General features: G+C 47.1%; 1 protein-coding gene across 11 annotated transcripts in view; it reads left to right on the top strand.

Moving 5' to 3' along the window:
• Nucleotides 1-26331, top strand: part of DGKG (diacylglycerol kinase gamma) — a 216274-nt gene that overhangs the window by 101059 nt on the left and 88884 nt on the right. For all 11 annotated transcript variants that reach the window (XR_015240176.1, XR_015240177.1, XR_015240173.1 and 8 more), the window contains 4 exons: nt 1797-1882; nt 6258-6347; nt 8412-8572; nt 17227-17291. Coding sequence is in view for 1 of the 11 variants with exons in the window: in XM_025913893.2 (XP_025769678.1) it covers nt 1797-1882; nt 6258-6347; nt 8412-8572; nt 17227-17291 (402 nt within the window). In the remaining 10 variants the exon portion in view is untranslated. The remainder of the gene's footprint in view (nt 1-1796; nt 1883-6257; nt 6348-8411; nt 8573-17226; nt 17292-26331) is intronic.

The raw sequence follows: 26331 nt of genomic DNA, 5'->3' as shown, positions 1-26331 counted from the left end.
CCCTAAATTGCTTTTGCCCCTCATGACAAACCCGGTGGCTACTTCCAGGGCTGCTGTGCCCTGAGTGTCTTTGCTGGGTCAGTCTGTCACCAGGCAGGCTGTTTAACTGCAAGGAGCCTCCGTCCAGAATTCGCTTCCTAAAGGAGAGCAGAGTTCTGCAAGGGATGGGGAGGGGAGGAAATGTTGATTCGCCCACAGACGCATCAGTGACTCAGAAAGCCAGGGGTCTTTTCAGACCGCCAGGCCGGGCAAAAGGGGAACATCTGAGCTTCAGTTCCCGAGTCCCACCCCGGTGTGTTCACAGGTGACACTTGTTCTAAAGCAAAGGTTTTGTGCCTTTTTGTGCCAGAAACCCATCTGGCAGTTTGATGAAGCCAATGGACCTCTTCTCCGAATACTTGTTAGGGTATAAAATGAAACGTAGAGCATTGCCAGGGACACTAATGCTACTGAAAAGACAGTCATCAAAATTATTAAAAACACAAGTATGTGACATGGGAACATATGCGATTTACTAACACATTTTTGGCAAGATCCAGAGACCGGTCTAATAACTATTATTAATTAAAAGCAGAGATGAGCATAAGTGATAGTAGGGGGCAGCTGCCACAACTGTGATAAAACATTAAAATACCTGTGGTTTTTTTTTTTTTTTTTTTTTTTTTTTAATTTTTTTTTTTTTTTTCCAACGTTTTTTTATTTATTTTTGGGACAGAGAGAGACAGAGCATGAACGGGGGAGGGGCAGAGAGAGAGGGAGACACAGAATCGGAAACAGGCTCCAGGCTCTGAGCCATCAGCCCAGAGCCCGACGCGGGGCTCGAACTCACGGACCGCGAGATCGTGACCTGGCTGAAGTCGGACGCTTAACCGACTGCGCCACCCAGGCGCCCCATACCTGTGGTTTTGACTTTCTAACAAAGTCGCAGGTAGTGTTAATACCTGTGTGATTTGTTGCCCACTTTCATAATTGAAGGAGAGGCTAAATCTCAGGGCTTAGGAAAGGTAAGAGTGTAACATTTTCTCCTCCATGTGCGTGGCACTCTGGTTTCTATCTATAGACCTCTTAGAAGTTTCTGGGCCCCAGGTAAAGAGCCCTGCTCTAGGGGCGCCCGGGTGGCTCAGTCGGTTAAGCGTCCAACTTTGGCTCAGGTCATGATCTCATGGTTTGTGAGTGCAAGCCCCATATCGGGCTCTGCTGACAGCACAGGGCCCGCTTTGGATCCTCTGGTTCCTTCTCTCTTTGCCCCTCCCTTGCACTTTCCCTCTCTCTCAAAAATAAACTAACATAAAAAAAAAAAAGAGCTCTACTCTAAAAGGTGAAGGCCTCGGAGGGATGGTGCTCACTCCCCTTGGGTCTGGGCCCTCAGGACAGTGGGCTGAATATCCACTAGTTCAGGGCACCTGAATTAGAGGACAGTTTGTGAGGACAGAACAGGCAGGAAAGCCAGAGAGGAGTCCAGACGTTGCGGGTCGGTTGTATTGGTGCCCAAATAAGCAAACTATGGCTGCCTCTGCACAAATAGTAAAGAATTTCTAGAAAACCAATTTGTTCGTGTGGAATGTTGAGTCACATTCTCCTTATACAAGGACGGCTCCCCAGGATTCTTCTCTATACTCTAGTGGTACTGCTTCCCTTGTAAGTTCTGGTTTTAGAATGCTAAGTGACCCTTTCAACCCCAAAAGGAATCAGGGCCGTAACGTACTCCCAGGGAACAGGGGAGACCCTGACTCAAGCAGTGTCAAATGTCCACCGCAACCTAGTAAATAAGACTGCTTTGGCCTTTTACTTCCCAGGTTGAACTTTTTCCGTGATACTCCAGACTTCCGTGTTTTAGCCTGTGGAGGAGATGGGACAGTTGGCTGGATTCTGGATTGCATTGGTAAGAAGGGGCTGGGAGGGGCTTTAGAGTTTATTTATTGTAGGCATGTTTAAAGTCAGAGGAAGGTAATACACAGGAAAGAGAAATGGAGCCATGTCTGGTTCATCCTTGTTTCCACTCTTGGGCCATTGCTTGACTACAGTGCTTGACCATTGTATCTACCTTGGGTGAAAAAAAGAAATGGAAGGACAGGTACAGATTAACTGTTTAGTTTCAGGTCTTGCCTCATAAACATGGCTGGGCTTTGGACGGTGGTAGGACAGGCCAAATTGGGGAGCTGGTAGGGGGAGAGGGAGGGCAGGACCAGGTCTCCAAGCAGACCCGGGTTAGTGGATAAAGGCCAGAGAATTAAGCATAGGTGTGTAGCCTGGCCAAATCACCTTGAGCTGAGCACGTGCAGCCTGAGTCCAGAAAGCATGTCTAGAAAGTGCAGATCAGTACAAGCAAAGAAAGGTCATGCTGGGCTGTGTCCAATATGCTGAGATTAGAAGGGCAGTGGGGAGGGCCCAGGCTGGGAATCAGGAGGCCTGGGTTTCAGTCCAGCTCTGCCTGGATCTGTGGGTCCGTGGACATCTCATCCTCTGCAGATGATGGGGGCTAACTCTGGAATTGTCTGTCACTCCTTCCACAAATACTGCCTATGCACCTCCATGTACCATGCTCTGTCCAGGCCCTGGAGATGCAACAGTGAACAAACAGATGGAAATCCCACCCTTGCGGAGCTTCCTTTCTAGACGGAAGAGACAGGCAATAAGCAAGCAAACAAACAAACAAAAACCAAAACACAAGAGAAACATACAACATGCGGAAGGTGGTAAAAACACAGCAGGGATGGGGCAAGGAGCCCAGCAGGGGTAAGGTTGGGGGTGGTCTACGATCTAAGACTGAGTGTTTGGGGAAGACATCACATAGCAGACGATGTTTGCATGGAAACCTGGAGGAGAGGTGAGCCATGCGGATACTTGAGGAAATAGCAGTCTGTGCAGGAGGAACAGCAAATACAAAGGCCCTGAGGTAGGAGCAAAGCCAGGCTGCTGAAGGCAGCAGGACTGCAGAGCGTGCTTGGAACGGAGCGTGTGAGGGAAGAATGGCAGAGGATGAAGCTGGGCTAGCACAGGGCCAGGTCACTAGGACGTGTAGGGCAGTAAACAGAATATGGCTTTCATGCCAGAAATGTCCCAAGATGCTGGACGGTTTCGAGCAAAAGTACACAGCGGGTCGTGAGAAAAGGGCAGAAGCAGGGAGACCTGCAGGAGGCACCTGAAGCAACCCAAGTGAGAAGTGACCAAGGCTTGGACAACAGGAGACACAGAGGAAGTGATGAGGAGTGGTCGGCTGGCTTCTGGATAGCATTGGAAGATGGAGCCATCAGGATGAGAGGAAGAGAGGAGTCAGGGATGGGCATGTACCCATCTACCGACCCTGACTGGGGCAAGGAAGGCTGTGCCTCTGGGGGTCGTAAGCAGACCACCAGGAAGGGTGGGACCACACCCGGCTCCCCACAGGCACTTCAGTTACCATGGATACAACCCTGCGAAACAGGCACCCACGCTCTCCTGTCACCTCCGGCTCTGGAGTTGTTTGTGGGAGTGGGGAGGCATCCTCCCTTCCTCTGGGAGCCGAGGAAGGAAAAGCTGATCAGCAAAGGGTGGATGGCCACAGTCCTGGGAGCCGCGCACACGGTTCCCTCTCCATCACGAAGGAGAATGTAGGCTTTGGTGACTTTATACAATTCATCTCACTTCACCATCTCTTCACCATCTCATCACCGTCTCTTGTAGCTATTCCTATGAGATAGCTATTCCAGAGAACACGGGGGAAAGTCTCTGCCCAAAACTGGAAGAAGAAAGGTCATGTAACAGGCTGGCAACCTGAAGAGAAGAAACAGTCATGGAAGGAATAACTGCATGATGCTCATTCATTCATTCATTCATTCAGGAATGTTAAATTACTTATTTAGTGCCTTCTGCCACCCCGTGTTGGTCCTCCCATTGATCTGTTTATACTCACTCTATAGCCAGAGTGGCCTTTCCTGAATGTCCGTGGGTTCATGATGTGTGTAAAGCACATCAGTGTCTTCCCAGTACTCTTAGGATAAGGACAAAAACCTTTCAAATGGTCTATAAGGTCCTCGTGCTGCAGCAGCTGCTTACTTCCAGCCTTACTTCCTACCTCCATTCTTCTCTCTCTGGACTCCAGCCACTCAGTCCCTCCCTCGGACCCTTGAATATACCAGTCTCCCTTCTACCACAGGGCCTTTGCACAAGTGGTTCCTCCTGTCTGGTATGCTCCCTGGCCATTCCTTGGTCAACTTCTACTTCAGATCTCAGCCAAAGTGTAGCTTCCTCAGAGGATCCAACCTCAGTCACCTTATTATATGATCACACGTTTTCCCTTTCCAGTATAAGTGTGAAATTATGCCTCATTTAGATGAAGACCTCATTAATATCTGTCTCTCCCTCTCAACTGTAAGCATCATGACAGCCTGTGTCTTGGCACTTTGACCCACTATTAGAGTCATAGCACCCAACACAGCACCAGTACATAGTAGGCCTTCTGTAATGTATGCAGAGATACTGTGGTGGATGAGATATAGTTCCCCCAGGGAGGATACAGCACATTGAGGCAACAAGTGAGTAGTCAATTACAAGAGTCAATTGGGAGATTGTTCCTGGTGAGGCACCTAGCCCAGACTAGGGCAAGCAGGGAGGGTCTCCCAGAGGCAGCACCTAAGCAACAGAGAGCCTATGACTTAAGGCACTGAAAAACTTAAGCATGGTTGACATGTCAAGCAGGAGGAGGCCAGAGTGGAAGGCAGACCCCAGTACCATGTTGGAGATGATGGGAGCAGCCACGACAGAGGGAAAGCAGAGAGCAGGGGACTGCAGTGCTCAGGCTCCAGCTCAGGGACAGCCTGCCTTGAAGGTGTGGAGAGCCACTGGGGGAACTGAGGCTGGGAAGGCAGAGAGGAGGCAGTTGCTTCAAGACCAGGAGGAAGGAATCACGTCGGGGAGCTCAGGCATCGCCATAGGAATAGCTAGAAGAGACGGTGGACAGATCTATTAAGGAAAGAGCATGTGGAAACTGAGCAGGGTGAGGAAGAGGGAAAAACCTCGGATGACATCTGGGTTTCTAGCCTCAATGCATGAAGATGGGGACCACAGAAGGAGCAGACATAAGGAAACAAGGGCCTTCCAAGTAAAAGGCACAGCTTGTACAAAGGCAGGGAGGCATAAATGCAGACCGTGTGTTCTGGGAACCATGGCAGAGTCCATCGCTTTGCTCTGTCCCCCAACTTACACCTCCTGGTGATGATCTCAGCCCCAGGTCTTGCCTGAGCTCCGCCATTTCCGGCATAAGTCAGAGAACCCGGGGGACCTATGAACTCCCCTTTTGCTGGGACAGCCCTAGTATTAGCCTCACTTGCTGATTCCTGCATCACCCCTCCCCCCACCCACACTCCTCAATCAGCGTTACTCACATCCCCAGGCCCCAAAGCGTGCTGCAGTTTATGTCAGTGGCGCCCCCTGGAGCCCAGTGGGTGCCCGTGCCTGCTCCAGCTTTCTCAGGGTGGCCAACATATTGCTGTAGACCCGCAGCCAGATTAGACCACACGTGTTCTGCTGTGTTTTCTCTGATGTTTCAGTCTGATGCTCCCTCACAACCAGCATGGGAGATAAGGTTAGGAATTGTGTATTTGCAAGTCTGGGGTAGGGTGGGCGGAAGTGACAAACTGGTACCTGGGTGCCAAATGACACCTTGAGGTTTTGTTTGTCAGACGCAATATTATTTTTAAACTTTGAACCTGCGTGACTTTACCTGAGGCAGCTTCAGTTTCCAAAAGGCCCCACTATTCCCTGATTTCTCAGACTCAGCTGTTCTACTGCCCATGCACCTGCCTAGCCCCTGAAGCAAGGAGAGGACTGGGCTTGGGAGCACAGAGATCTGGATTTGGATCCTGACTCTGGACTTACTTTCCCCCTCTGAACCTCAGCTTCTTCATCTATGAGGAGAATAATAATACCTTGCAGAGTTTGTCTGAGGGATAAATGGAGAAAGTGTTCATTATGATTACGGAACTACTGTTTTCAAGGTGTATGCTGTCACCCCAAAGGACAGCATTTGGATGAAATGAGGATAAGCAGGTGCAAGTTACACGGAGACCGTCAGCTCAATATGAAAGAATCCTTAGTAGTGGTTCACACGCTGCAGATGGAAGAGACAGCTTTAAGAGGTAGTGTGTTCTCTCTCCATCATGGAGCTATTCAAGCAAAGAATGCTATGGAAGGGTTGAAGCATAAGATCAAGGATAGATAACCCAAAGTTTCTGTAATCCAGTGGCATATGATTTTCTCTTCCTCTGCATGGGCTGCAGATAAGGCCAACTTCGCAAAGCATCCACCGGTGGCTGTCCTGCCTCTTGGAACAGGAAATGACCTGGCCCGCTGTCTCCGCTGGGGAGGAGGTGAGTGTGCATGCAGGTGGCACTACCCTGGGGACAAGCACTCCAATTTCAAGGGATGCTCTGCAGAGCTAGGCTCAACTTCCCTTTTAATAATTACATTCCACAGAGTCATATCTACTCCATGACCATTCCCTTGCCTTCCGCATCCTGCCGAGATCTGCATTTACCCCTCAATATGTCTACTATCTCCCTGAAACTATCAGCAAAGAGCCTGCCTACCCTGGCAGGACATACTTGGCTTTAGGGTAGTCTCCTCTATCTCCCCCCACAGTACTCGCTTGAGTAGGGGCACACTTAGGCATTTTCTGAATAAAATTCCCTCCTCTGCAAATTATTGCTATTCTTCTGAACTAGGATTCAGAATGCAAACTGAAAAGCTACATTGCCAGCTACCAGGGGCATCCAGATCATCATAGGCTCCACGTCCATTGGCGCTCCTTTTGAAATCCCCCTGTGGGGGATCTCAAACTAGTGACCAGCTTATGGGACAAGAGGCAAGAGCTACAGAGAACTCTGTAAACTGCAACAGAACCCATGGATCTGGGAATGCTCCAGAGAACAGAGAGGCCAGGGCAGCACATGGAAGGGACCGAGCAGTCTGGCAGGCAGAACTGGGGTGGGATTCCAGATGGCTGATGCGTTCAGAGAGAATTCAAAGCCAGGCCAGGCAGCGGTCAGTGTTCGGAGCTGGGTATATGCCTGGTGGCAGGGGTAGATCAAGCAGGAGCCAGCCCAAAAGGAAGTCGGCAGGAACTGATGTCTTCAGCCACACACTGAGGCGAGGGAAGAGCCCTCTGTTCCAGGGGAGGAAGCAGAATATAGCCCCATGCTCTGTGCATCTAGGCAGCATAGCTCAGCACAAATTTCATGCAGTAAGCACAGCCCTGTGCTCCCAGAGAGCCCCCAGGCCCTTAACTACATGGTGACTACCATTGCTATCTTGTGAGGCATCCCTAGGGAGCTGACCAAACTAGCAACGTGGAAATACTCTTCAAGGTTGCCCTGAAGGTAGTAAGCAGGAACACAGAAGTGTTATCTGAAAGGAAAGACTGACTCTCCCACTAACCTCTCATGACTTACAATTCTCTTTCTATACGACTTTGCTATTGCATAAAAATTATCATAAATATAGAGGCTTAAAACAGCCATTTGTCAGCTCATGGTCCTGTCAGTCAGAAGGCCTGTGACAGTGTGACTGGGTTCTCTGCTCAGGGCCTCCCAGCCTGAAATGAGGGTGTTGGACAGGCTGTGCTCTTCTCTGGAATTTCTGGACAGAGAGTTTGCTAAGCTCATTCAGGTTGTTGGCAGAATTGAGTCTTTTGGCTGTAGGACTGAAGTCCCTATTTCCTTGCTGGTTGTTAGCTGGGACCACTATCACATCCCTGAGGCTTCCTTTTTCCTTGACAGATGAATTGCTCCATTTTCAAAGCCAGCATCGGAGAATTCTCCCTTGAGAATCCCTCTCAAGCTTTGAATCTATTTCTTAAGGAACAGCCCAGTCCTTTCTAAGGACTCAGCTGATTAGGCCAGGTCCACTCAGGTAATCTCCCTTGCTTAAAGTCAACTGTGCCATATAAGAGCCCTAGTCATGGCAGTGACTGTCCTATCTTATTTATAAGTCCTGGGAGTTTTGCAGGGTATACACCTAGGGGCTGGGGTAGGCAGGGATAGTGGGGTCCATCTTAAAACTCTATCATACTGTCCATCTGCAACATAACAAAGTCCTGGAATGAACCCTTTCTTGTCCTGTGTTCTCCCACCCAGCCCAATAATTCTCTAGGGTTTCTTTTAACTACATAAGCCTGCCCAACTTTGGCCAGCTCCCACCACTACCCTGACTACTTTGGCTTCCAAATCTCCCATTTTCTTTCTATGCCCTATTGTTCTGTCCTTTTCCATGGCTCAGGGAACATAACTCTCTCTGGCCCCCAGACACACTGGTTGCAGGCGGAGGGTCTCTTGATCACAGATGCCCACAGGGTTCCCTGCCCTAACAGCTGCCTGTACATCAACAACAACTTAGCCTTTTTGCTCTGGAGACAAATGTAATGCCATGCTCCACAGGTTATGAAGGGGGCAGCTTGACAAAAATCCTGAAGGACATCGAGCAGAGCCCCTTGGTGATGCTAGACCGCTGGCATCTGGAAGTCAGCCCCAGAGAAGAGGTGGAGAATGGGGACCAGGTCCCGTACAACATCATGAACAACTATTTCTCCATTGGTGTGGTGAGTTGGTCAAGGATTGCCTTTCTGCATGGAAGACAAATGTTTGGGTGGCAAAAAGGTTCTGGTCTTCTGTTGTCCCCCTCCGAGTCCCTGCTCTTTACCTCTGTCAGCTGCCCCCAGTCTTAACTCGGGTCCAAGCATCCTTGCATCTGGCCTAGGCATAGACACCTTGAAGGTCCCAAACCCTAGGTTATGGAGAAAATTCTTTCCCCTATAATTTTAACTAACAAAAGAAAATAAGAAAGTTTTTGAAAAACAAACTTACCCTTAGGATGATTTGAAACAGTTTTAAAAAAGCAACACCAGGAAATAACCAAGGGGCAAGGTCAGGAGAAGACTCTCATGCAAGCTTCCAGAATTGAGAATTCTGATCCTCCAAGGAGAACCATGTGGTCCCAAGCTGGCTTGGCTGGCTTAGCTGTCAGAATTCCTTCTCTTCTGTTCTCTCGCCTGGGCTCAACTGAATTCCTACACTCCAGGTGCTCATGAACCTCTGGGGGTGTCTCCTCCCAGCTGACCTCTCAGCTGAGCTCCATTCTCCTCCTTGGTGCTTCCACAGCCTTTTGCATTCACCCCATCAGTGCAGTCTCTGCACTAAGTTGAAGGGATTGGTTTACTGTGCCCTAACACACACCCCCAACACACACACACAACCAATACACAGACACCCCCCACACACACCCAATACACACACATACACACACTGCCCTAACACCCCCAACACACAGACGCCCCCCACAAACACACACCCACACACACACACTGCCCTAACACACACTCCCAACACAAACACACCCCAACATAATACACCCAACACACCCCCCTAACACACACCCCAACCCCCCCCACACACCCAACACACATATACGCAATATACCCCACTAACACACACGCCCAACACATACACCTAGTATACTCCCAACACACATCCCCAACACACACACACACACACACACACATACACCACACACACAACACACATACACCCAACATACTCCCTAAGACACACCTGCAAGGTACATACACACACACACCATACATACACACACATAGCACACATACACCCAACACACACCTCTAATACACCCCCAACACACATACACACCCCCCAACACACCCAACACACATACTCCCAGCATACACCCCTAACACACACTCCCGATACACTTACACCAAACACACTCCTCTAACACATACCCCCAAAACACATACACACAACACACATATACCTAACACCCCCCCACACACACACACATCCAACACACATTACACGCAAAACATGCCCCTAACACACACACCCAATACACATATACACAACACACATACACCCAACACACACCCCTAACACCCCTGACACACATACACCCAACACACCCCTCTAACACAACCCCCAGCACACACACACACACACACAGAGCACAAGAATAGTGCCACACTCCTCTTTCTTCCTCCAGCCCCCAGCACATCTAGCACAACTCAGTTAGTTTGTTTTACTGAACTCAGCTTCTGGGCATAAGAGGACTGGTGTGGACAGTTTCCCAAACTGTTGAGAATGGGATCGGGGAGAAAAGAGAACCATCTATTCCATAGATAGAGCTAGGGTTTCGGAGGGGGATGCAACAAAGACACTAGCATTTATTGAGCACCTATTATGTGCTCTCCTCTACACTAGACCTTATATATTGCAATCTCATCACAGTCCTGTGGGTATCATTGTCCCCACAGTCCCCATTTTACAGATGGGGCCTCGGGACACTTGACTAGTGAGGGCTGGGAATGACACAGGCACCCCGTGCCTTACAGTCTTTCCTCTGTTTCCCCACCTTTGCAGTTACGCTGCCCACTTTCATATGCAAATGAGTCCCTCCAAACCAACCACCTAGGCCCAGATTGTGTGATACCTTTGCTTGTCAGCCATCCTCACCTGTGCCTCCTTTGAAATTGTTGGTGGCTTTAAAAGAAAAAGGAAGTAGAAGGGGAAAATAATAGGTAGCTTGGGGGAAGAGTAGGTTTAAGGAAAGGATTTTTTTTTTACTTTATTTTTTATTTTTTTTAATGCTTTTTTTTTAAATGTTTATTTATTTTTGAGACAGAGAGAGACAGAGCATGAACGGGGGAGGAGCAGAGAGAGAGAGGGAGACACAGAATCCGAAGCAGGCTCCAGGCTCTGAGCTGTCAGCACAGAGCCCGACGCGGGGCTCGAACTCACGGACCATGAGATCGTGACCTGAGCCGAAGTCGGACGCTTAGCCGACTGAGCCACCCAGGAGCCCCAGGATTTTGTTTTTTAATAAGAAGACTAAGAGAAGGGCACCTGGGTGGCTCAGTAGGTTGAGTGTCTGACTTCGGCTCAGGTCACGATCTCACGGTTCATGGGTTCAAGCCCCACGTCTGTGCTGACAGCTCAGAGCCTGGAGCCTCCTTCGGGTTCTGTCTCCCTCACTCTCTGCCCCTCCCTTGCTCTCACTTTGTCTCACTCTATCTCTCAAAAATAAATAAATGTAAAAAAATTAAAAAAAAAAGACTAAGAGAGGAGCCACGGAAGAGGGAAGGCTGTTTTAAAATATGTTATATTTACTGGATTTCAAATTTACCATATTTATAGATTTTTTTTTATTCTTACAACTACACTGAAGGGCAGTATTCTCTCCATTTTGTGGGTGAGGAAACAGAGAGTCAAATGGAGGGGGTTGCTTTCATTTTCTGACTCCTAAGTCAGCACTGGTTTTCTGTGACTACAACAGAAGACAGAGGTATCGCTGTACCCACGGTCAGGGTCAGAGAGGATGGGTGATTGGACTGGCAGCATATTAAGGGGGCTCTGTGCCCCAGTCGGGTTTATCTCCACAGTTCTCCTGGCATCAGGTGGGGGAGACACCTTTCCCTAGGCCTTTCCAGCTGTCCCCTCAGTGACCTAGGCGGACCCCTCGCTCCTTTTCTTGGCTTAAAGGCCTCTCTCCTTTGTGGACCACCAACTCAGGCGCCACTTCCCCCAGTGGGAACACGCAGCCTTCAGCTGTTGCCAGTGGGACCTGCCTGACAGATCTGGCGTTCGGGAGCCTTCTGGAGCGTGGGCTTCCCATCATTACAGTTTCACCAACACTTGTGTCTTTTTCCTGTAGTAACCAGGGTATAGCTTGCTAACAGGTATTGAGTGCCTACTGCATGGCAGGTACAGCTCCCTGTTGGTAGGTATAGGCATTATCCTTTGGCACTTTGTCAGGAGGAACTGTAGCTTAGAACAATAAGGAGACAGGTAGCAGCTGGTGAGTGGAGCTCGAACCATGAGTGAGCGTCGAGCACCAGAGCTCACTGAGCTGTGGACCACGAGCCATGGGGCCTCTGCACAGCCCCCTCTGTCCTCAAATGCTTCCCCTCAACAGCAACACCGTGGGGGGAGTCTCAACATCCAGTGTGTGAGGGCTCACCAGTGCCCTTTGTCAGAAATGTAAATTCCGCCCCCATGACAGATCCTAGTTTGTATTCTGATTTGGTTGGTTTGAGCCAGGTGTTCGAGTTGGCATTTTTAACAGGCCTCTGACAGAATTCTGATGTGGATGGTCCCAACAAAGTCTTCAGTGAGTGGAGACACCCCATCAGAACAGAGAAGAATGGCCAAAGGAAGTGGACCTACACAGGAGCAGAAACCGGAACTGAGCTAGATGAAGGGGAAAAATGATAGAAAGGAGGGGACCCAGCCTCTATAAGCAGCCAGACAAACGGGAGAGCTGAGTAGCAGGGCTGGGTGCCCGGCCTAGAAACTTCTAGATGGCAGCTTACAGCCATGGCTGCCTTCAGAGTCTTTAGCCCCGCATCTTCTCTTTCTTAACACACTCAACTCTGGCTGCGAAAACATGATTCCTGATCCCTCTTGGTCTGTCTCTACACGGTGCCATATGCAAAAAATTTCACTCACTTAGTATTTCCTGACCAGATGGATAAACACACCAAAAAGGAATAAACAGCCTCACATTAACTAGATAACCTAGCCGTAATCCCAAGAGCCATGATGATGATGGTTTTAATTCATTCTTACAAATAAGTAGGAAGGAAGGAAGTGTAGGGACAGGAGGAAGGAAAAGAAGACCATCTCATTGTCCCCCAAGGAAATGCATACAAGCAGATTCTCCATCACACTCAGTGGGCAGGGTATTTATTTGCCTGGGGCTGACTTATAATAATCCAATCCGTTCATCTTTCAAGTTATAAAGAACTTCACAGTATCTTTCTCATGATTGTTTTCATACACCTTTAGCCTGTGCGTATTTAACATTCTATTGCGAAGCAGTGAGGAACCAGGACTGTTTTTTATCTCCTTGGTATACCCTTAGGCTTCTCTCAATAAAATGTTTGCTGGGTTTGTATGCTCGCTCTTTAAAAGTTGGAAAGGGAAATTCTTGAGAAAACAAGTAGCCAACACGCAACCCTAACAGAATCTGGAGCTGACATTTGCAGAAGCTCTTCCTCCCTGTTTGACTTCCCAAACTTTGTAAGAGGAGAAGTAGGTATGTAAACCAACCCACAATTTACTTCCTTGTGATAATTAGAGTCAGATTCCTTTGGCAAAGAGAGCCTTGCAAAGTCTTTGCCTCTTTTGAAGGACCTGGAATATCTTAACTGATAACAGATGTCTGTTGCCTTGTGTGTATGAAGGCAATGACAATGACTGCTGCTGTGGTGGCCCCAGGTGGTAAAGATTTTGCCCTGACAAGTTCACCTGGTCCCCTTGGTGCCAACAGAATCCATGTAATACATGGAGGGATAAACAGGACACACACTCTCCTGGCCCATCTAGAGAGTGACTGTGACCTCAGTGCCACCACATTTCTATCACCTACTTACATGCCGGCCCACTCCCAGTGAAGAACTGGGATAGTTGGCCCTCTCAGTCCCCCTAACTGATAACATCCATTGGCAGGAGATTTTAAACATAGTCATTCAGGCTGCTACTTCCTCTGGCTTCTCTGGCCTCCTCGTCCCTGGTCTTTATTTTTGGATTTGCAGAAATGTCAGGATGGCCAGGTATCAGTGACAGGAAGTTGGGGACTGTGAAATAATGCCTGGGGTATGTGTAACTCCAAATACCTCAAAGGCTCTGCTTTCACTGGGCCTTAACAGGAGGAGTGAACAGCTAATCCCTTGATTCAATGAAATCTATTTCTGATGCTAGGGGAACCCAGGGGCCAAGGAGAGGCCACAGGCATCACGCTAACCCACACACCATCTTCCCCCTTCCAGATTGTATTTCTCAGGCTTCACCAGCTAAGTCTCCACCATGATGAGCCTCCTCCCCATTGGGGAATTTACCAAAAAGTTATCATTTTCCCTGCAACTTTTTGGGTTTCCTCAGTGTCATGTTCTTGTCTGTCACCTGTGAGAGCCATGCAGGTACTAAGACAACAGGACTCACTGAGAGATGTCTTGGACAAGGGGTCTGCACTTTTTTCATCCTCCAACCTGCCGTAAGTTTTCAGAACAAGCCAGGTTCCAAATGATGTGGTTTATTATCTTCTTTGTCTTTTTATCAACGTAAGCTGCCAAAGTGACTTAGACCTGCATTTGTCCGGTATGGTAGCCGTCAGCCACATGAGGCAATGGTGTGCTTGCAATGGTCCTAGTCTAAATTGAGAGATGCTATAAGTACAAAACATACACCAAATTTCAAAAATGTAGTAGGAAAGAATTTTAAATATCTCCATTTTTTAAGGTTTTATTTATTTATTTTGAGAGACAGAGTACAGGCAGGGGAAGGGCAGAGAGAGAGGAAGAATCCCAAGCAGGATCTGCGCTGTCGGCACAGAGCCTGATGTGGGCCTCGAACTCACGCACTGTGAGATCCTGATCTGAGCTGAAATCAAGAGTCAGACACTTAACCGACTGAGCCACCCAAGTGTCCCAATATCTCAATAATTTTTATATTAACTACATGTTGCAGTGATAATATTTGTTAATGAAATATATCATTAAAATTAATTTCACCCTTTTCTTTTCACTTTTTTAATGTGGCTACTGGGAAATTTTCTATTTATTTCTTTTGGACAGCACTGGCCCAGACATCCAAATGTCTCAGAGTCCAAATGACTGCTGCTTATATTTGGAAGGGGCGGAAAAATCTTTTGGATTTTTAGTTTTAGCTCAGGAAAGCACCACCCATCTTCTTTTCTGTACCCAAAACCTCATAGAAAGGCCCCCAGAGCGTGTGGCCTTCAGAAATGCCATCATTGCAATGCTGGTCCCCTTGTCCCTTCAGAACAGAAGTCTCATTTTGCTGTCATTATTACCAAGAAAGGGTTTGACTCATTGTAGCACTGGCTTCCAAAATTTAAAAGAAATCACGATTGAATGTAAATACACCCAGCTCAGTGCCCGGCACAGAACTCAACAGAAGGCGCAGGTAAATCTCCAGGTAGAGAAACATGGTCAGAGTCGGTCTTTATTAGCATGGCCTTTTCAAGACTGAACAGCAAAGGAACTGCTCAGCTCTCCCCTGCTACTCTGTGTATTTGTCAAGCGATTATATTGGAACCACATGCTTAACTAATAATATGGTAAAGGCTGGTCTCTGTGAAAAGCAGCTTTGCAAAACATAGTTAAAAAAAAAAAAAAACAACTCCGAATAATCAGAACTATGCAGAGAGTAGGAAGCCTGTGCACAGATTCTGGAGAATAAGAAAATCAGGAGCCAGTCACAACAGTCCTGGTGGAGGGTGGGGGGGGGGCGGTGCGCGGGGGTCGTGAAGTACAAATCATGCCAGGCAACATGTGATGGCTTTTTTCTTTCGTTTTCCTTCTTTCTTTTCTTTTTTCCTGACAGAAGAAAATTAGTGCTTCAAAGGAACACAAGTAGATGAAATGTTTTCTTGAATCCCAGAGAAGCATTTGACAGATGTCACATGAATCTTATTCAGGGTGTTCACAAACTTGCTCAGAGCGCGGGAGGGAGAGCGAAGGCCTTGCTGCCTGGGGGAACAGCACAGGCCGCCCCCCACCCCCCACCCCGGGGATAGATGCTTCAGGGCCTTTGTGCATCGCCCACCTCGTGTCCACAGTGGGTGCCTAACCAGGACCTGCAACCCTCCATGGGACTTAAAGGAAAAACTAAACCATAACTAGAGCTTGAATGTTAAATTCCCAGAACATTATTTCAGCAGGCAGTGTTTGCCAACCACAAACCAAGCCCGTATCTTCAACTTGCCTCTGTAGTGGGCTCCTAGCTGGCTGGGCTCCTCTGCTAAGTATTACAGAAGCCCCTCTTTGCCCCCTAACTTGCTTCTGGACTTTCTGTCTTCACCATTAGCCTGTAGTTTCTTCACCACACACAGCGCATGCGCCAAAAAAGCTTCTTCACTGAACTCTACCTCCTGATGTGAAAAGAATAATGACAACAGTCAGAAATTATCTTTTGTAAGTCTGCATCAAGAAACGGAATTAATACGCATCCACTGAAATGGAATTTCAGTTCTGTTTTAGCCACGCGGTCCAGTAAATGAGTTTCTGTAGCGTTTTTCCTGCACGTGTCTGAGTCAGCTCCCTTGTTTCTGTGTCACTCCCCACCCCAGCCCAATTCGCCTGTTTATTTCTAAAGCCCACCGCCCGCACCCAGCGTGTTCACACGAGGACTGAGTGGCGAAGGGGCGGAACACATTCTCCTGTGGGAAGATGAGACTCTTAATGAGAGTGAAAGACCAAGTGTGAGGTGGAAAGATGAGCTCAATTTTAGGTCTGAAGCTCAGGGTTGGTTCTAGGGATCAGAGATGATAGAAACAAGCATGAGAACTCGAGATGGCCCATGAATGTAGGACGCAGATGGACTGAGGGTTGAGAAGTTCTGGTCAGGGGATGGAGAGCCTGGAAGCATGGCATCATGGGAGTCTTCCTAACTGAGCTCTGAGGTGCAGGTGGCCAGTAGCACAGCAAAGGCGTGTGCAAATAGGAGGACAGCAAAGTGTCCATCGAGTGTGGTAGTGAGACTCCTCTTGGCCTTGGGGAAAGTCCTTTCTGTGGAGATCAAGAAACAGAAGCCAGAAGTTTAAACATATTTTTATTATCCACGAAGCCTGTTATTCAATGCCACTAATTATTTCTACTGATATGGATGATTAGAGTTAATATATAACAGCACCTACCAACGTCAGTTTTCTGGTTTTGACAATGTACTGTAGTTACATAAGATGTTATTGGGGGAAGCTGGGTGAAAGGGATACAGGAACTCTCTGTACTATTTTTGCAACTTCTTGTGAGTCTTAAAATATTCCAAAATAAAAAGTATTTTTTTAAAAGAGTTAATATGGCAAGGCATTTCCAGAAATTCACACTCAGCTCCACACGCGGGCTTCTGCACTGCAGCTGCCCCCACACCCAGACACCCTCTCTCTCCTCAAAGGGCAGCGGCTGTCCCCTTCATTCACCCTGAACTGTGGCAGAGAGGGGAAGCTGCAAGGAGTCGGCTGACATAGGCTCTATAAGCATTGGTGGCCTTAGCCCCTAACCTTGGACCTGGTGTTCACCCTTTGTGGGAGCCTCGAGTTCTGCTCTCTGACATGGACTCTCGGGTTTGGGGGATTTCAGTGAGAGCCTGTGTGCTTCCTTTCCTTTCCGCATTGCAGGGTCATGACCACTAACCAGGTGTCTGCTTTCCTCTCTTTCCCTTTCAGGATGCTTCCATTGCACACAGATTCCACGTGATGAGAGAGAAGCACCCTGAAAAATTCAACAGCAGGTAAGAGTGCCCTAAGGCTGCATCCCCGGCTGCACTGCCCGCTGGCCCCTCCCGCCCCTGGAAGCGCTGGCCAGACAGAGGCCTCCACCTGCTCTCACCCAAACGTTCTTGGCCCGGCCGCCCAAGGACTTCGCTTTCCTGCCACGTTGCCGTCGCCGGAAGGAGGGTTTCCATTTCCAAGCAGAAAACACTGTCAGAAACCTGCCCTCCCCTCCCAGAGGATGCTGTGCAGAGGGAGGGATTGCGGGGCTGGCAAGGAGGGCGTGGCGTGCCCGCCTTGAGGGGTGGGGATCTGCTCTTGGCTAACTGGAACCCTCTTCGGGGGCTTGGCCGCTTTCTCTAGACGGAAAGCTCCTGCAGCCCCAGCCCCCTGGAATTTCTCTGGGGAGGGGCAAGCAGAAGGGCAGGGGCCTCAGCTTCTCTCGGTCTCAAAGGGAGGGAGACCGGAGGGCCGGGAGGGCGGCGCCTCTGCGTCCCCTGACAGCAGGGGGCAGCAGAGGGAGGCCCCTGCTGGCGCTGTGAGACCTGGAGCCCAGCACATTCCAGCCTCAGCCTGTGCACCCTGTGTGTAGCCTGGATGTTAGGTCCAAAAGTACAAGAAGAGAGAAAACCAGATCTTTTGCAAACAAAACTAAGCCCTTCTTGCTGGCAGGAGCGAATTTGCAAGAAGTGAGTTTGACTGGCATATAGCTACCCCTGGGTTTGTTGCAATACCTTTCTCCATTCTTCCTTCTTTATTTCTTCTCTTTGGTTCTCCATCTTTTTTCCTCTTTGTTGTGCCATTTCAAGATGACCATTGGATCCCATCCCACCCTCAAGCAGGTGGGTAGGAAGAATGCAGACTGAGCCTGAAGGGAGTGACTTAGTTAGCAGATAGGATCCTCTTCACAGCAGAGGCCCAGCCTTGTCTGAAGACATCTATTTAAAGCCTCACACTCCCAAAGAGCGCCACCATTTTCATCCCTACTCCTTTCCCCTGACCTCAATGCCTGGGAGGTTAACTGGGAAAAAGAAAGTCTTTAATGTAACATACTGCAGCTTCAGGAAAAGTGATCTGTGGGATCCAATAGCTGAACTCATCGTCTCCTTAGGGTGGGCATTCTGTCCCAGGAATATTCCATCTGGCTGTCTCACACAGCTTGTGCCCAACTCACAAGTCACTATTAACAGGTGATTGTTAAGAGTGGGTCCAGCCCCACTCTTATTGCAAACACAGACTCACAGATCAGCTGACCTTCTGTGTCACTCTCACATCCACACTAAATCTTCTTTCTCTTCTGTCCACTGTAGACTTTTTGGGTCCTCTTTTCACAGGGTATCCTTATGCATAGTCATACACATGTACTTGTTAAGATGCCATATGCTTGTGAAATCCATAAGGGCTCTGTTCATGCATCCATTCAACACTAGCTTTTGAAAATATACTCTATGCCAGGCACTGTTCTGTAGGTGTTTTGGAGAGCCATGTGTAGGGACTGACCATCCAGTGCTGCAGACATGCATAGTGACTTGTGTTAAGTGATATGAATCGAGGTAACCTATGGGAAGGAACCATAGGTAACCTATGGGAAGCAAGGGCACGGAATTTGGTGTGGTGGGGCTTCCAACCATACAGATGCCAAGACCAGAAAACAAGGATGTATTTGCCAGGTGGACAAAAAAGAGAAGGGCTGCCCAGGCCAAAAGAACCAAATGTACAAAAAGATAACAAGGAGTGAGAGAAGGCAGAATGCTTGGGGTAGAGCAAGCTGTGCTGGTCTCTTGGCAGGGAAGAAGCAAAGCCCCTATAGTTTGTAGAGAGTGAGGAAGCAGAGGGAGGGAGAAGTTTCTCCATATTCCAGAAATCAATAGGTCAACGTATGATATAAATAGAGTCATCTTCAATTATTCACATGATTAACACAATTAGGAAGATACTTCTATCAGGGGAGAAAAAACAGTTGTAATTGCACGTTTCCTGGTGATCTGGTGACTGTTTTTCCTTCCCACTCCCCCAGTTCCATTAATAAGACTACTCTGTAGTGAGGTGCACACCCTTGCCCTGGTCGAGGTCAAGGTGGTGTGGTGGCCTGGGATGCCAGGCACCCAGATTTGTGTGTAAATCTATGTATCTGCAAGTAAACGGAAACATAGTGGCATAGAGGTGGGCCCTGTTTCACAGGTCCTAGAACCCTTCCCAGTAAGAACTTTGAGTCCATGCTGCTTCTCCTGTGCCTGCTTGCTCATGTTGAAAGTACTCAGGAGTGCCCAGTTTGTCCACTGAGAGGCAGGCGAGCAGCCATTTTCCCCAGGCTTCCTTATTTAGCTTTGGAGATGGTTTTAAATAGGCAGGTGGTTGTTGCCATGGTTACCCCATTACACCAGCGGCTAAACTTAGGAAGGGCCACAAGGGATAGGAAGAAAGCTTGATACCCAGGATTTGGAAATGTAAACGATATTATCAAACAAGGCTTCATTTTACTCGGCTGAACTTAGGTTTTCCAGAGAGTAGTCACTGCTTGGCTGGATGCCCTTACCATTAAGGTGCAGGCCTGGGCCCTCAGGGATAACCCTGAGGTTCAATCTAGGGTGTTGTAACTTGTTTTGTTTTGCTTTGTTTTGTTTTGAACTTGGCAGTGTGTTTTGAACAGGGCTAGCATTTATCAGGAAGCTCGAATTTTTCACATTGCTCATTCAGTTTTCTTCTCAGAAGAATTTTTAACCTGAGGTACAAAGGCTGCAGGAGCTCTGAAAACACTTTGAAATTGTATGTAAGACATTGAGTACAATTTTCAGGAGAGAAAGTCCATAACAATGAGAAGGCTCTCACAGGGACCCATAGCCTTCAAATGGCTAAAAGTCACCATTCTGAGGCTTCTTTGAATCTTAAAGGGGGGTTGAGTTTTGGTTGGGGTTTTAGGAAATTCTTCCTCCAGTGGCTTCTCCCCACAGGTTGTTGCCAGAGAAGGTAGCTGGTTGTACAAAACGGAGTTATGTCCCTCTTGGAAATAGCCTTGTTAATGGAGCAAGAACCAGACCCAAGGATGCAGGAACGTGAGCCATGTGTGATGGGCAAGGAAAAGAAAGGCCTTTAACGGCAGAGATGGGGCTGTATTTGGTACACTGTACATCCTAATCATCGACAGGCTAATAATTCATTGTTAACTTAGGAATATTATGAAAATTATCATCTTGTAGTTGGCATACACATACAGAAGACAGATTTGATTTAAATGAGGATTCTTTTTTTTTTTTTTTAATTTTTTTTTTCCAATGTTTATTTATTTTTGGGACAGAGACAGAGCATGAACAGGGGAGGGTCAGAGAGAGAGGGAGACACAGAATCGGAAACAGGCTCCAGGCTTCTGAGCCATCAGCCCAGAGCCTGACGCGGGGCTCGAACTCAGGGACCGCGAGATCGTGACCTGGCTGAAGTCGGACGCTTAACCGACTCCGCCACCCAGGCGCCCCTAAATGAGGATTCTAACATGTGTTAGAAGGTGTTCTAGGCTACAAGGGTAAATAAGACCCGGTTCTTGCCTTCAGGGAATTCACAGTCTAGCAAAGAAGGAAGAATAATCTTCAAATATTTTTTACAAAGTGATTTTCACATACAAGGAGGTCCCATTTTGTAGGTCACATAGCATAAAAGAATTTGGATAGTATAAGACACTAATTAATGGTTGTATCCCTACATCACCTGTAAATGAATTTAGAGTACAGAAATTGTGTTATAAGGGAACCAAACCAACTATTTTTTGAGCTCTTACCAGGTGCCAGGTGATAAACTAGGCTCTTTAAATACATTAGATTACTGAAATCCCATGATCACCCTACAAGGCAAATATTAGATAAAGGCATTTTACAGATAAAGACACTGAGGCTGGGAGAAGCCAAGTCACCCACCGGAAGTCACATCTTTTTTTTTTTTATAAATGTTTATTTATTATTTAAAAAAATTTTTTTTTTATATTTACTTACTTTTGAGAGATGGAGAGAGGCAGAACACAAGTGGGGGAGGGGCAGAGAGAGAATGAGACACAGAATCTGAAGCAGGCTCCAGGCTCTGAGCCGTCAGCACAGAGCCTGACGCGATGTGGGGCTCGAACTCACAAACCGTAAGAGTAAGATCGTGACCTGAGCCGAAGTTGGACGCTTAACCGACTGAGCCACCCAGGTGCCCCAATGTTTATTTATTCTTCAGAAGGGGAGGGGCAGAGAGAGGGAGACAGAGGATCCAAAGCCAGCTCTGTGCTGACAGCAGAGAGCCCACTGTGGGGCTTTAACTCACAAACCATGAAATCATGACCTGAGCCAAAGTCAGACGCTTAACTAACTGAGCCACCCAGGCGCTCCAAGTCATGCATCTTTTTAAGCGCCAGAGCTGATGCAATTCTAAGTTAGCTCCTCCAGAGTTCAAACTCTGTTTTCTGTACCTGATATCTCCCATGGATTTCATTTATTAAATATCAAACACTCTGATGGGTACTATATGCATGATCCCACTCAACAGAATAACATGCAAATTAAGTGCTGCTATCCCCATTTTAGAGATGAAAATATTAGGGTAAGGAGGGTAGAGCTTTTATCAACTCTATCCACCTGAGGATTGCCTCTCATGGGAAAATGCCTGCTGAGTTCCAAAGGGGACAACAGGTACACCGTCCAGTCTTAACTTATGTGGTATGACTCTTCTCCCTATCTCAATGTCCACAGCACAGAGCAGGACCAATTATGTGATTTGTGTGACCCAGTGCAATGTTAAATACAGGATCCCTTGTTCAAAATTATTAAGAATTCCAAGTCAGTGACAGCAGAGCATTAATTAAAACAAGTACAGAGCCCTTCTAAGTGTGGGGCTCCTTGCAGCTATGCAGATTTCACTCCCATGAGCTGGCCCTGGCAAGGAGAGAAGAATTTATTTTTTCAGTAAACCTCACATTTGCTAGGACTCACAGGGATGGGGGAAGTTTGCAATAAAGGTAAAAGAATGGGGGAAAGAGGGCTTCAACTAGGGAGTAGGAAAGGGATTATCAGTACCTCAATCAGGCAGTAGTCAGTATTAGCAGATGAGCTGATGATACCACTAAAGTCTTCCTGATATCCAAGAACCAGTCCTCCATGAAGTTTCTGGATTAGCTCTCTGTGAGGCATTTTATATGTGTGTACATATGATATATACATGAAAGCTACCAAATTGCGATGTCACTGTGGTTGAGCATCCAGAAAGAGAAGTCTAACTGTGGAATTTTTTCGTTGTTGGTCAGAAACTCAGAGCACTTGAGGAATGTGTTATTCCAAACCTGTTGAGTGCCATCCACTTGAATATGTCCCTCAGCAGTTTAGGCTGAAGCAAGATATTTCCTGTTAGGCCCTTCAAAGGGACCGAAACAGTGCTTCATTCCTACCAAAAGCTGACCACCTTTCCCAAAAGCCCTCGGGTAATTAATAGATTCTGGAGTGTTAGCTTTCTTGGAACCAGGCCCATGGAGTAGTTGATGAGGGGTTCCCTCAGAAGCCCTAATGTAGCCTGAGACCTTAACAGGTTGGAAATACATCTTGCAAATAACTAAGCACTTAACAGATATTTATAGAATGAGGCAGCAGGGTATAGTCTACATTGGCATCAAAACTTGGCCCTGGCACTTACTAGCTGTGTGACCTTGGGCAAGTTACTTAATCTCTTTAATCCTTTGCTTCCTCCCCTGAAAATCTTGCAAGTTTGCTGTAAGCATAATGAGATCATGTGTAAGTTCATGGCACACAGTAGGTAATCAATAAACATGTTATTGAAAATTGTTCAATGACAAGCATGAGGAAAGCATCGCCATAAATTGCCAATAAAAGGCTTTTCTGATACAGTGGCTAGTGGGATTCGATCAGTGGTCTTTGCTTTATTGGAATGGCCCTTGAACTCAAAAGTTGGAGGCCAACTAAAAGTTGGAGGAGACCCCATCTGTGATACATTGAATCTGTCCAAATCCCTCTCCTAGGGGATGGGAGGATAGCATCAATTGGCCAGGATTGATTTGGGTTCTACAGGATTGGATCTGTAGAGAAAATTCCCTTTATAGGCTCCATGAGTGTTCAAGAGGCAGAGGTGTGGGGTCTGAATACCAGAGATTCCAAGTTCAGGCTAGAGACAGGATCAAGACCGGGGTCACGGACCCCAGCTGACATGGTAACAGGAGAAACAGGGTGGGAGTGAGTAAGGGGAAGTTGCAGGTGCCGTGGACTCCATGGATACCTAGGGCTTACCAGCTGGAACCATGGAGTGCACCATTGGTGGGTAGGGGGTTGGCCAAAGGCAGTCAGACACTGGAGACGTGATGATCCTCCATTCATGCTGACTCTTGCCTCACCCACTGAGCACCTCTTCTCCTACTTTGGATTTAACAGAGATATTCTGTGGGAGGGAAAATAGAGGCCGGCAAAGCTCAAATCATACAATTCTGGAAATGAAAGGGCCTCCTCTCTTGAATACCTGTAGTATGCTCTGTAGTCACAAGCATAGACTGTATCACCATTTACATAAGATTTTCTTTTTTTAGCTAAAAAATGAAACCATTCTAAGTTATTCTTTCCAGGAGCCCTGTGAGGTAGCCCAGTGTTACAGCCCAGATGTTCGACTTTCCCAAAGCATAAAGGTACAACAGCAGTGACACAGCAGCGTGGAAAACCCTCACCATTGGCAGCTTCATTCTGTGCCCTGAATTTGGTTTTGTTCCTCCTTGTCTACTACTTGGCACCCCAAGAGACACCTGCCCTAAGTACCTGGAGGTTCAAACTGTCTGCACCTGTTTCCCTCAATATATCACACAATTTTTTCAAACATTTGGAATTCAGAAAAGCCCCAAATGAAGTTGATTGTGGCATTTCTATTTTTATTCTTACTCCCATAAGTATTTATAAAGGAAATGCAAACCTTGTGTCTTGTGTTCAAGTGCCTTTGACTCTTCAAGTCAGTTCTGACAGAGCAGCGTACTTAATTACTGGAATGTTTATATACTAGCCCACAAAAATGTTTTATTCCCCACCCTCCCCACACCCTTCCTCGGAAGAGACGCAGGGAGTGAAATGAGTGAAATATGGGTTCATGTTTTTTTCACCAAGCATTCGTCATTATGCAGTTGCGTAAGTTCAGGGTTTTGATTTGGTTTGGTTTTGGGGTTTTTGTTTGTTTGTTTGTTTGTTGGCTGTCTTATTTGTTTACAGTCAGCCCTTGATTCTTTGCAGAAACAAGGGAATAGCAACATGGGTCATTTAGAGCTGTGAATGGTCAAAGATTTGAGGAGGCTGTTATGAATATTTGTGAGCAGGTCTCTCTGCCCTAAAAAAATTCACAGTATTTTAAATAATCTGATGAAATCACATTGACTCTTCACATTTCCTTCATTTTCCTCCTGTCTCCCCCGTGCATTGGAACAGATAGCACAACTTCTCAGACTGATACACAGGAGCAGCCTATGATATCTCGAGGCTCCTTACAAAGTTGCTGGTTTGCCAGAACAGTTCCTTATTATAGCTTAACAGGCATTTTCTTCTAGCCCTTGCTAGGCTAAAACAAGAAAGGTATGATTCATGTCAACAAAGAGTGGAATCAGTTTGTGATAATATCAAAAGGAACTTGAAAGCAGGCTATGTTTTCAAGTCTTTAGGCCAGATAATCCGAAAATTATCAGTATTGATTGATTGATTGATTGATTGATTGACTTTTAGAAATATTTCCATCAAAGAGCTCAAGATGTAATATATATTCAAGTTCAGAAGGGTTAAGGTCAGAGTGATAACCTCATGGAAGAAAATCAAAGCACACAAATTCAAAGCAAGGTAAGAACTGGCTAGGTCCTCAAATGGGTGTTGACAGTCTGGATGCTTTCCAGAGGGAAGAGGTCAGGAAAGTGCTGGAATTTAATGTCTTATAAGGAAAGGCTGAATCTGGGATTATTTCATCCAAAGAAGAGATGACTTGGGGAGAAGTGATTATTGACCTCAAATATTTAAAAAGTATTTCTCATGAAGGAGGAATTAGGTTATTTTGCATGATAGATCAATGGGGGAAATAACTAGAAAGACCACTTTAAGCACCAAACATAGGACATCAGTTCTACCAGTTAGAACCATCCTCAAGTGCAGAGGACCACCAGGGAGTGCATTTTCAGGTATTAAATGTTCAGGCAGGTGCTGGACAAACATCTGGGGCTCCAGTGGGGCCAAGTGCCGAAGCGTGCAGGTGCTATTGTCAAACAATCTGGATATAAATGCTGGAATTACATGTGACTTCAATCAAGCTGCTCGTCTAAGCCTCAGTCTACTCACCTGTAAAATTGGAATGTAATACTATATTTGTTTCCTATGGATGCTGTAGCAAATTGCCACAATTTTTGTGGCTTAAAACAACATATTAAGTGCTGGAGGTCAGAAATCTGAAGTAGGTCTCACTGGGCTAAACTCAAGGCATCATCAGGGCTACATTCCTTCCTGGAGGCTCTAAGGGGAGAATCCATTTCCTTACCTTTTCTTGTATCTAGAAGTTGCCTGCATTCCTTAGCTGTGGCCCCCTTGCATCTTTTTTTAAAAATTTTTTAATGCTTATTGATTTTTGAGAGACAGAGTGTGAGTGGGGGAGGGGCAGAGAGAGGGCGACGCAGAATCCAAAGTAGGGTCCAGGCTCTGAGCTGTCAGCACAAAGCCCGATGCGGGGCTCGAACCCACAAACTGTGAGATCATGACCTGAGCTGAAGGTGGACGCTTAACCGACTAAGCCACTCAGGCACCGCCTCCCCTTCCATCTTTAAAGCCAGCAGTGGCCAGTCCAATTGTTCTCGACATGGCATCCTTCATATAGTCTCCTTCTGCCTCCCTCTTCCACTTAAAATGATCCTTGTGATGATACTGAACGTACTCAGATAAATCCATCTCAACGTCAGCTGACCACCAATTTCAATTCCGCCTGTAACTTTGATTGCCTTTTGCCATACAAACTAACATACTCATATTCACAGCTTCCAGGCATTAGAACATGGGCATTTTCAGGACATTATTCTACCTACTACAAGTA

This window comes from Puma concolor, chromosome C2 (assembly GCF_028749965.1).
Source record: "Puma concolor isolate L17-30 chromosome C2, mPumCon1.1.hap2, whole genome shotgun sequence".
NCBI lineage: Eukaryota > Metazoa > Chordata > Mammalia > Carnivora > Felidae > Puma > Puma concolor.
This window is presented reverse-complemented; position numbering and strand designations above follow the sequence as displayed.